Source organism: Protomyctophum parallelum (genome assembly GCF_964188405.1).
Source record: "Protomyctophum parallelum genome assembly, chromosome: 2".
Lineage (NCBI taxonomy): Eukaryota > Metazoa > Chordata > Actinopteri > Myctophiformes > Myctophidae > Protomyctophum > Protomyctophum parallelum.
The window spans coordinates 7165430-7178249 of record NC_139699.1 but is presented as its reverse complement, the minus strand read 5'-3'; the positions used below and the strand labels follow the sequence as shown (position 1 = coordinate 7178249).

Below are 12820 nucleotides of genomic sequence, written 5' to 3'. Positions count from 1 at the left end.
TGTGTGTGTGTGTGTGTGTGTGTGTGTGTGTGTGTGTGTGTGTGTGTGCTGTAGGCTAAAGGAAAGGGCAGAGCTAGAACACAGCCCTGAGGGACTTCATGGGTGTTAAATATTCAGACAGAAGCGTCTTTTCAAGTTTGTCAGCTTTAATTGTTCATGCAAAGCTCCAGTCAGTGATGTTTGGACGAGTGTTCTGATGAATGGAAGCTTGATGCATGAAGGTCAGAACTTCCTGTTCCTGGAACAACACAAAGCATAGTTCTCAGTGAGTCACGACTGATTTAATTTGTCATTTGGACCAATGTTGATTTTGACAGCACATTTTGCATAAAATGACTTGTCTTTTAGTTCTATTGGATCTCTTCACCCCAATCCCTTCCTTCCTAACATTTTAGTCTTGTTTTTATTTGTTTTGTTTGTCAATATATTTAGTCACAGTTTTAATCATCATAGCTAAGTTTTAATTTAGTTATTTTAAGTTTAATTCGCTCAGTAATTCGCCTATTAGGGCGTGCTCCTAATAGGCGAATGAATTCGCTCATTTCACTTAAATATTAACCATGGTTACCATTTAAGTAACCTAACGTTTTTGTTAGTGAAAATCTTTAGTTTTAGTCAACAAAATGCACACTGGCCTGTATAAATACATATATAGATCAGTGATACTCACAGCAGCCGTAGAGGCTGTTGAGCCGGTCAATGTCATTCTTGCTCATCTGGGATGCCTCTCCAAAGGAAACGTTGGAGTTGGGGATGGGCACCATGGTGGGCTGGTTGTTATAAGAGAAGGCATACCTGGAAGAACAATGGCGCAACAGCGGGCAATGAATGTCACTGTGAGAGGGCAGTGATTCACATACAGTACTGTAGTTGTGTTGTTGGAGAACCTTCATGGCCTTCAGTAAACCCCTTAATTTAAACCCCATATAGTTGAATGAAGTCCCTCAGAGCTCTATACTAGACTAGACTAGTGTATTTTCTTGTATTGTGGGGAAAGCTTTCGCTGAAAATAGCCCATCAACAAGCTCACAACGCATCGCAGTTTGTGCATCCATTCGCGTCAATCTGATTCAGCACTGGTGCTCCACAGGGCTGTGTGTTGAGCCCCCTACTCTACACTCTCTACACCCACGACTGTACTCCCATCTATCCTAGTAATGCCATCATCAAGTTTGCGGATGACACCACAGTGGTGAGACTCATTACAGAAGGGGATGAGACTGCGTATTATAGGGAAGAGGTGCAAGTGCTGTCAGAATGGTGTGAGATGAACAACCTCATTCTCAACACCTCCAAGACCAAGGAGCTGATAGTGGACTTCAGGAGGAAGAATATTCAGCCTATCCAGCCTATCCACATCAAGGGAGAGGAGGTGGAAAGGGTCTCAGACTTCAGGTTCCTGGGCATGAACATCTCGGACAACATGACCTGGATAATAAACACCACTGCGCTCCAGAAAAAAGGTTAACAGCGACTGTACTTCCTGTGCTCAGGAAAATGGACATAATGGAGAGTGTGCTCCTGTCCTTCTACCGCTGTTCCATCGAGTCAGTATTGATCTACGGCATCTCTCTGTGGTTTTGCAGCTGCACAGCGGCAGAAAGAAAGTCCCTTCAGGGTGTCATAAACACGGCCCAGAGGATCATGGCATGTCCCCTTCCATCTCTGGAGGACCTCTACAAGAGACATTGTAGCAGGAGAGCCAACAGTATCCTCAAGGACCCATCCCACCCAGGTCATCACCTGCTGCAACTCATGCCCTCAGGGAGGCGCTATAAAGTCATCAAGGCAAGGATGAACAGACTGAAAAATAGTTTCTACCCCAGAGCAGTCATAGCTCTAAACACTGACACTTGAACTCTGACACTTGACACTTTATGGACTAAAAGGACTTACTGTGCAATATGCCTTAAATGTTTGTATTTTATATAGAGTATTATGTCTTTTGTTTTAAATGCACTGAGCTGGATTGCAAATCAATTTCGTTGTCTTGTACAATTACAATAAATATATTCTGATTCTGATTCTGAAGAAAACGCTATCCCAGGCGTCACTCCCGGGGCTTTAAGCAGCAGGTTGCCCTAACTATGCTGGTTGCTGCATTTTCACACAGGTGAGCTGCTTCAATTTGTAGCGTGGGCAAAGGTTAAACGTTGACCTCTCCTAAGCCTACAGTATACAGTAAGGTTTAAGGGTTTACCTCTCATACTGCATGACAGAGTTGTAATACTGTAGGTACGGTTTAAGACCTGTACTAGTATAGAGTAATAAGTATGGTTTAAGGGTTTAAACACAGACCTCTAGTGTGTGTGTGTGTGTGTGTGTGTGTGTGCAGTGGCGTCAACTCCGGGGGTGCACCAGTGGCGTCAACTCCGGGGGTGCACAGGAGCAGAAGAACCCACTGGCAAAATAATAACACAACACAACGGCTCTTTTAAGAGCTAATAGCAGCCAGCTGCAGCGCAAATATGCGTGGCTGCACCCACTGCCGTTATAGGAACCTTCCGCCACTGTGTGTGTGTGTGTGAGAGAGACATTTCATATCTCTGTATTTATGCCAAATGTTGCGATATCGATACGATACATGATATTACCGTTAAAATGTCATATTCAATATTTTAAGTGTTGCAACATTAAAAACGAAACATTATTAAAAAAAATGGCATAATATATCACTCACAATAACACACGCACGCACGCACACACACACACACACCACACACACACACACACACACACACACACACACACACACACACACACACACACACACACAGTAATGTCTAAGGGTAAAAATTACAGTTTTTTACAGGTTTAAACACAGACCTCTCATACTGCATGACAGAGTTGTAGTCGTAGCGAGTGCCCTGGTTCAGAGTGTTGACCTTGTCGAAGTTGGACTTCATGTCTGGGGAAGTGAGATGCAGCATAGAATTACAGATAACCTAATAAGAAACAAGATGTGTGTGTTGTTGTTATCAGAAGTTACAACCTGCGTAAAACCTGTGGACATTACAGAAATTTGCCTTCCAGTTGACAGTCCGTTTAGAATACCAATAGGGGGTGCTGTTGCACCACTCGCTTCAGACTGGTCTGATCTTTACAAGTACAATGGCTTCTACAGTATTTTAGCGTGCTAACTTTCCAGTGGATGTTGTCAGTGAGGAGAAATTATATGAAGGTATATCATTGAAAATAGATGCTCTTTTAACTTTTCTTCTGTGATCTCATTGAGAAATTGTTTCGATTTGTTCATGGTTTTATGTCATGTATGATATGTTGTATGATATGTTGTGTCCCCATCTTTATAAACTAACCTAAGCATGGATCAGATTGTAAATTGTATTTACTAAATACCATAATTTATTCATTTCACTGCAAATAGTCCCTTAAATTTAAAAGCATCCTAAACCCTTAAATGCAATTAATTATTTCAATGGACTAAAATCCTGTTTTATTTGATGGCCTTCCTGCCCTGGCATTTGGCCTTTCTGCCCTACACAAAAGGCCAAGTGGCCTTGCCACTAAAATGACGAAATTCCAGGCCTGATTGCGGGTCATGTCATGATGTTATGTAGTGTTGTAGTGTGGTGTTATAGACAGTGTATCATGTAGGGTTGTGTTCCTACCAGGGATGATGTTCTGCCACATCACTCTGATGTGGTTGTCTCTGTCGCTGCGTGTCTGCTCGTGGTGGAAGCCCAGAGCGTGGAGCAGCTCGAGTTGAACGGTGCTGTGGTACAAACAGCCGTTACGAGCCAGAGACACTGTCTGCCCGCCGCCCTGGCGACCTATCCAGGAGTAGCAACTGTAAACAAACACACATGATGTTACACGTATACAATTTACAATTTAGGCATTTAGCAGACGTATAGGACTCAGTAACAAGAAACACACACACACAAACACACAAGTGATGAAAAGCAAGGTGACATTATTTTGCTACAGTGATGTCACGCCCTAGCTAGTACGTGCAGATAGGTCCTACAGTACTACGTATGAAGGGAACCGGAAAAAAACCCGCTGATGAAGGCATGTGTAGCCGTTTGTCAGAGACTGCTCTGCTGCTGCAGTGAATTAAAAAACAAAACAAAACAATCTATGAAAATTCACAGTGTGAGTCAATTAAAAGAGCAGATGTCGTAAAACTGTCGATAAACTGTGGAACTGTTGAACCAGGCCTGAACACTGCCTGTCACCAGGCTGGCCTGCCACGCTCGAACACTTTTCCTTGACAGACTTTTTCCTGTTGAATTACCTCCCTCCTTTGTGGATTTACCATGTGGATTGTTACCTGTAATATTTTAGCCACATGTGGACTACCTTGGTATGTGGACCTGCCATTGTGCTACTACTTTGCAGTTTGCACCTTATAAACTCAATGCTGATACATTTGTTGTCCCCCCCCCCCCCCCCTCCCACACACACACACACACCCCAATTACCCGTATGTGTGTCTCAATGAATCAACATTCTCACTTTACCCTGAGTCCATTTACTTACTGTCACACTTGGAGACTTAATGAAAACTGAAAAACAGTGTCACATAGCTTATGTGAAGAGCAACAGCTTGGTGTCCAACCCCAAACCGAAGGAGCACACAGCTGAGCCCAGAAACAACAGGTGTCATCGTCCTACCCGCCGCCAGCCTCGATGCTGATCCATTCTTGGTCTCCGTGTCCGTAGGGTCTGAACCGGATGCAGGACACCTCGGAGAAGGACTGCAGACCACGCTCGATGATAGCTTGCTCTCTGCCGGCTGATAAGCAAAAGAACACCATGCATGATTCACACTCTGCCAGTGCGCTTCCACATGTATCATACACTGCACACATCTTGAGCTTCATCAAACCACAGCCTGCTTAGAGACAGCTGTAGAAGGAATTAAAAACAAGCTATCACACATAACTAGGGATGGAGCTTGAAACCCGACCCCAGTACAAACTTGATAACTCATTTATTGAGTACCCAGCATCAATAAGCTCTGGCTCTTGTCGAGCCTGTTATCGAGTATATCGGCACATGACGTCATTTTTAAACAATCAAGACAAGGTCGCGATCAAGAATTAAATCTAATTCGGTCATGTCGGTCTAAAGGTGGACACCTGCCAACCAGCGCTGCCCGGGGAAACAAAATTGTGCTTTTAAAGTGATGGTACACAAAGTAAACAGTTTCTTCAATATTATAACTTTAAAATGTAAAAAGAAATCTGCCTGTCTGTTAGAAAAGTGCTGTATTTGAAGACCCTAGTGAAATGTAGTGCGAGTGATATTGTAATAGTAATAGTAGGCTACTTATTACAGTCCTATAACTATTTGTAATATAAAGCCATTTAACACATTAATGAATGGTTGTTTTAATGATAGGCAAACCTATTTTAAACTTTTGTCACCTTCATTTAATTTTAGATGGTGGTCAATAAAAAAAGTTCTGTTCAGAATTTGTCGCCTCAAGTCTTTCCATAAAATATTAGAACACACTCAATTGAGGGCTCGATAAAAGCAGCATCGATAAGGTGCTCATTATCAACTAGAAAGCAGTTCCCTGCAGAAACTGCGTGGGCTCGCCAAAAGACGCAATGTATATAATGTACAGTAGAAAATGTATTAAAGCTGAAGGAAAAGTTAAAAAAAGAATGTATACAAATCTGTAAAAAGAATAAGCATAAATAACTGCATGAAGCGGAATAAAGTATGTGGAAGTAGTACGATGCCCAAAAAGTGGCAGAATAAAGTAAGTAAAGTATTACTGTCTACTAATGATTTGTAATGTATGAATAATGCTTTACAATGTATTATTGATGAATTAAGAAAAGGTAAAAAAGAAAAAGAAAAAAAGAGTCAATCCAATGGAGTATACATATAAAAGCATTCATGAGCTTAACATAAATTGTATTGAATAGCATACTTTTGTGAAAAGAAGGTTCAAATAGCATATAGGCCTATCTTTAAAAGCATAAACACAATGATTATTGATAATGGTCTAAGATTTTTCTTTAAATGTAAAAAAATAATATTAAGTTCTTAATTCAAAGGTTTTTTTTAAGTTTTAGCTTTTTAAGTTTAAAAAAAGTTAAGTTTTTAATTTTAGTAAGTAATGTTTAAAACAAAAATGTAAGTGTTTTTCAATTTTTTAATTTTTTTTTCAAATTCTTTATTTTTTTCAATTTTTTTTTAAAGGCCATCCAATTGCACAAATAGCAATCTCCAGCTCTTTAATAAATAGAAAAGGGTTTAATCAGGAGTTGCAGTAGCCACAGGATAATCTAAGCGGTGGATATTGCTCTTGTCTTTATGTATGTCAATTGTCTTGTTGTTTGCGTTATGTCAAATGCGTGTATATGTGTTCTGCATACTTGGCTGCTGTGTTGCAAGATAAATTTCAATGTGAACTAACAATAAAGTACCATATCATATCGTCACCTTATTAAACTAATGGCCTAAGTAATGGACCAATGAACCATGTAAATACAACACATTGAGCAGGGCACTGCAGGGAGTTGAACCCCTTTCCGGTAAACCAGAAGTCCGACACCAGTGCCTTAGTTTTTGTGTTGTTGTTCATTTACAGGTCCAGGTGTGCATACGCATGTGCGCATGTGCATGTGTAGGTGCATGTGTGCATGTGTGTGTGCACGCTTTAATGACCACTGTTGGACCCCTTGGGGATCAAGGACCTCTGGGAGCCACCCATAATTCACAACGCTCACAGCGACCTCTGTTGCATCACAACTGGTGGCCAACAGTCGTAACCAACACCGCCGCCAACACACAGGAGAATACCATCGCACAGTGGTATCAGACCAACCACAATCAGCCAGCCCTCAAACCAAACCCTTCGACCTAGAAGAACGTGAAACTGCAATGGGAAAGTTGAAACCCGGAAAAGCAGCAGGGATTGATGACCTACTAGCAGAAATGATACAGCACCTGGGACCTAACGGAAAGACCTGGCTTGTGGGGATGCTGAACACATGCATAGCACAGAAAACCATCCCTTCTGTCTGGAAAAAGGCCAAAGTGGTTGCAATCCCTAAACCTGGCAAAGACCCATTATCCCCAAAGAGCTACCGACCCATTTCCCTCCTCTGCATCACCTACAAGCCTATCCCGTCACACCAAATTGGTCGACACAGCCCTAAATGACACCTGTGGCATAATCATAGGATGCATCAAGACAACACCTGACCCTGTCCCAACACCTGTTTACATTCGAGGGTCGCCGGTCCTCTCGAACGGAACAGTTTAACGTCATGCCCAGGACGAAAAGATATAGAGAACACCAACATGACAAATAACAGCAGGAAGGCATGGGCCACAATCCACCGTCTTGGCAAAGACCACACCACCCATAATTCACAACGGTCACAGCAAACTCTATTGCATCACAACTGGTGTAGTTATTGGATGGAGCCCGCACACCACCAAAAAAAAGAAAAACAACATACTATAGTATGCCCTCCGTGACCATGGACTTTAGCCTTTCGCTTTTCTGCAATTTAACCTTTTTTCAAATCCTCAACAATGATGAAGAATCACGCACTATAGCGTGCCACTTAATGACCTTGACCAATATCAATGACCTTGAGCAGTATAAATTACCTTCAATAAGACTAGTAAATGACCTTGACCAGTATAAATGACCTTGACAAGTACAAATGACCTTGACCAGAATAAATGACCTTCACCAGTAGAAATGACCGTGACCAGTATATGACTGTGACCAGTATAAATTACCTTCATGAGACTAGTAATTGACCTTGACCAGTATAAATGACCTTTAGAAGACTAGTAAATGATCTTCACCAGTATAAATGACCTTTAGAAGACTAGTAAATTATCTTCACCAGTATAAATGACCTTGACCAGTATGCGGTCCGTGACCATGGACTATAGCCTTTTGCTTTTCCTTGATTTTCACCTTTAAAAAATCCTCAACAATGATGAAGAATCGCACACTATAGCGCGCCGCTCAATGACCTGAGACCATGGACCAATGAATGAAATACAACACATTGAGCAGGGCACTGCAGGGAGTTGAACCCCGTTCCGGTAAACCAGAAGTCTGACACCAGTGCCTTAGTTTTTGTGTTGTTGTTCATTTAAAGGTCCAGGTGTGCATACGCATGTGCCCCTGTGTGTGTAGGTGCATGTGTGCATGTGTGTGCACGCTTCAATGACCACTGTTGGACCCAATGGCGATCAAGGACCTCAGGGAGCCACCCATAATTCACAACAGTCACAGCGAACTCTGTTGCATCACAACTGGTGGCCAACAGTCGTAACCAACACCGCCACGACCCACAGGAGAATACCATCGCACAGTGGTATCAGACCAACCACAATCAGCCAGCCCTCAAACCAAACCCTTCGACCTAGAAGAACTCAAAACTGCAATGGGAAAGTTGAAACCCGGAAAAGCAGCAGGGATTGATGACATACTGGCAGAAATTATACAGCACCTGGAACCTAACGCAAAGACCTGGCTCGTGGGGATGCTGAACACATGCATGGCACAGAAAACCATCCCTTCTGTCTGGAGAAAAGCCAAAGTGGTTGCAATCCCCAAACCTGGCAAAGACCCATCATCCTCAAAGAGCTACCGACCCATTTCCCTCCTCTGCATCACCTACAAGAGAGGCTGCTACTCCAACGCCTCATACCACTCATAGACACCAAGCTGACTAAAGACCAAGCTGGTTTCCGTCCCGTCCTGTGCTGGACAGAGCTCAACCTCACCCAACACATTGAGGATGGGTTTGAGGGAAAACAAATAACTGGAGCAGCAACTGGAGGGCGAAGCAAGCACGCAGGCAGCTTGTGCCTGCCTGCGTGCCTGCCTGCCTTCCTCATGTGGAAGCTGCATAGTTGAGTTTGTGTGTGTGTTTCTTTTTCTGTCTTTCTTTCTTAGGACGAAGATCAAGGTAGACGCCGTTGGAAGGCTCAACACAAGCCGATGCCCCTAGAGATCCATCCCAAAGCTTCCCTCAGGGAGTCCAGCAAGCCAGCTAGCCAGCAAGCCCGCCCAGTCAGCCAACGCAGCCAGCCAGCTCCGCCAGTCAGCCAGTGTAGAAAGTCAGGCTGCCAAGCCAGCGCACATCAGCCCTTGCAGTCAACCATTGTAGCCATACCAGCCTTGCTCAGTCAGCTCAGCCAGGCCTCTCTCGAGGCCTGGCTCTCTGTCTGCCTGGCCCGGTCTGCCCCGCCCTGCCTTGCAGCAACAGAACCAGCCTTGCTGGCAAGCCAGCCAGCTCAGAATACGAGCTCAGCAAGCCAGCGCAGCTGGCAAGCACGCAGTTAGTCTAAACCAGTTTCAGACTGGCAGGCCAAGGCAGACAGACAGGAAGACCGAGGCGCCTAGGCAGGCAGACAGGCCAGGAAGGCAACAAAGTGCAGGCAGGGGGACTGTCCGGCCTAAGGCTGCGCTGCAAGGGTTGGAGCCTGGCCAGCTCCTGCTGGTCTAGACTGAGTGGCTGTGGCTGCACAGTAAGGCTGCGGTAACCTAGTCTGGGCTTGCTGCTGCACTGGCTTGCTCAGCTCGCATTCTGAGCTGGCTGGCTTTCCAGAAAGACTGGTTCTGTTGCTGCAAGGCAGGGCAGGGCAGACCGGGCCAGGCAGACAGAGAGCCAGGCCTCAAGAGAGGCCTGGCTGAGCTGACTGAGCAAGGCTGGTATGGCTGCAATGGCTTACTGCAAGGGCTGATATGCTCTGGCTTGGCAGCCTGACTTTCTACACTGGCTGACTGGCGGAGCTGACTGGCTGCGTTGGCTGACTGGGCAGGCTTGCTGGCTAGCTGGCTTGCTGTGCTCCCTGAGGGAAGCTTTGGGATGGATCTCTAGGGGCATCGGCTAGTGTTGAGCCTTCCTATGGCGTCTACCTTGATCTCCGTCCTAAGAAAGAAAGACAGAAAAAGAAAGACACACACAAACCCAACTATGCAGCTTCCACCTGAGGAACCGAGACGCAAGAAAAGAACTGAGCGTCACTTGGGATGGTCACAAACTCTCCAACCATACCCACCCCATGTATCTTGGAGTTACACTGGACAGGACACTCTTCTTCAAAAAAACACCTGGAGAACACAAAAGCCACGGTCAACACCCACAATAACATCCTGTGAAAACTAGTGAACTCCCAAGTGGGGCGCAGACCCACAAACAATCCGTGCAACTGCCATGGCCCTGTCTTTCTCTACAGCAGAGTATTCCTGCTCAAGCTGGAGCCGATCACGTCACACCAAATTGGTCGACACAGCCCTAAATGACACCTGTCGCATCATCACGGGATGGGTCAAGAAAACACCTGTCCCGTCCGTGCCTTTATGCACTAGCCGGCACCTCCCCCTGCACATCAGACGACTGTGTAACGCTCAAGATGAATGGAAAACACAGGAGATAGACAGTGAAGTCTGGAATGAAATGATAGAGAACACCTCACACACACAGTTTCCTTTCGTGGCTGTTTACATTCGAGGGTCGCCGGTCCTCTCAAACGGAACAGTTTAACGTCATGCCCAGGACGAAAAGATATAGAGAACACCATAATGACAAATAACAGCAGGAAGGCATGGGCCACAATCCACCGTCTTGGCAAAGACCACACCACCCATAATTCACAACGGTCACAGCAAATTCTGTTGCATCACAACTAGTGTAGGTATTGGATGGAGCCCGCACACCACAGGTATAAGAAAGACGTGATGCAGAGGAGGGAAATGGGTCGGTAGCTCTTCGGGGATAATGGGTCTTTGCCAGGTTTAGGGATTGCAACCACTTTGGCCTTTTTCCAGACAGAAGGGGTGGTTTTCTGTGCTGTGCATGTGTTCAGCATCCCCACAAGCCAGGGCCTTGAGTTAGGTCCCAGGTGCTGTATCATTTCTGCCAGTAGGTCATCAATCCCTGCTGCTTTTCCGGGTTTCAACTTTCCCATTGCAGTTTCAAGTTCTTCTAGGTCGAAGGGTTTGGTTTGAGTGATGGCTGATTATGGTTGGTCTGATACCACTGTGCGATGGTATTCTATGTGGGTCGGTGGCGGTGTTGGTTACAACTGTTGGCCACCAGTTGTGACCAAGACCGCCACCAACCCACAGGAGAATACCATCGCACAGTGGTATCAGACCAACCACAATCAGCCAGCCTTCAAACCAAACCCTTCGACCTAGAAGAACGTGAAACTGCAATGGGAAAGTTGAAACCCGGAAAAGCAGCAGGGATTGATGACCTACTAGCAGAAATGATACAGCACCTGGGACCTAACGGAAAGACCTGGCTTGTGGGGATGCTGAACACATGCATAGCACAGAAAACCATCCCTTCTGTCTGGAAAAAGGCCAAAGTGGTTGCAATCCCTAAACCTGGCAAAGACCCATTATCCCCAAAGAGCTACCGACCCATTTCCCTCCTCTGCATCACCTACAAGCCTATCCCGTCACACCAAATTGGTCGACACAGCCCTAAATGACACCTGTGGCATCATCATAGGATGCATCAAGACAACACCTGACCCTGTCCCAACACCTGTTTACATTCGAGGGTCGCCGGTCCTCTCGAACGGAACAGTTTAACGTCATGCCCAGGACGAAAAGATATAGAGAACACCAACATGACAAATAACAGCAGGAAGGCATGGGCCACAATCCACCGTCTTGGCAAAGACCACACCACCCATAATTCACAACGGTCACAGCAAACTCTATTGCATCACAACTGGTGTAGTTATTGGATGGAGCCCGCACACCACCAAAAAAAAGAAAAACAACATACTATAGTATGCCCTCCGTGACCATGGACTTTAGCCTTTCTGCAATTTAACCTTTTTTCAAATCCTCAACAATGATGAAGAATCGCGCACTATAGCGTGCCACTTAATGACCTTGACCAATATCAATGACCTTGAGCAGTATAAATTACCTTCAATAAGACTAGTAAATGACCTTGACCAGTATAAATGACCTTGACAAGTACAAATGACCTTGACCAGTATAAATGACCTTCACCAGTAGAAATGACCGTGACCAGTATATGACTGTGACCAGTATAAATTACCTTCATGAGACTAGTAATTGACCTTGACCAGTATAAATGACCTTTAGAAGACTAGTAAATGATCTTCACCAGTATAAATGACCTTTAGAAGACTAGTAAATGATCTTCACCAGTATAAATGACCTTGACCAGTATGCGGTCCGTGACCATGGACTATAGCCTTTTGCTTTTCCTTGATTTTCACCTTTAAAAAATCCTCAACAATGATGAAGAATCGCACACTATAGCGCGCCGCTCAATGACCTGAGACCATGGACCAATGAATGAAATACAACACATTGAGCAGGGCACTGCAGGGAGTTGAACCCCGTTCCGGTAAACCAGAAGTCCGACACCAGTGCCTTAGTTTTTGTGTTGTTGTTCATTTAAAGGTCCAGGTGTGCATACGCATGTGCCCCTGTGTGTGTAGGTGCATGTGTGCATGTGTGTGCACGCTTCAATGACCACTGTTGGACCCAATGGCGATCAAGGACCTCAGGGAGCCACCCATAATTCACAACAGTCACAGCGAACTCTGTTGCATCACAACTGGTGGCCAACAGTCGTAACCAACACCGCCACGACCCACAGGAGAATACCATCGCACAGTGGTATCAGACCAACCACAATCAGCCAGCCCTCAAACCAAACCCTTCGACCTAGAAGAACTCAAAACTGCAATGGGAAAGTTGAAACCCGGAAAAGCAGCAGGGATTGATGACATACTGGCAGAAATTATACAGCACCTGGAACCTAACGCAAAGACCTGGCTCGTGGGGATGCTGAACACATGCATG

General features: G+C 45.1%; 1 protein-coding gene across 1 annotated transcript; it reads right to left on the bottom strand.

Annotated features, from left to right (window-relative positions):
• Positions 1-656: 656 nt before the first annotated feature.
• Positions 657-5032, bottom strand: LOC310877398 (high choriolytic enzyme 1-like; the record flags this gene model as incomplete). Its single annotated transcript, XM_083791230.1, has 5 exons — positions 657-795; positions 2827-2908; positions 3630-3808; positions 4639-4759; positions 4969-5032. The coding sequence occupies 5 exons, from the start codon at positions 5030-5032 to the stop codon at positions 657-659; spliced, it is 585 nt and encodes a 194-aa protein (XP_083647356.1).
• Between the last annotated feature and the right edge of the window lie 7788 nt (positions 5033-12820).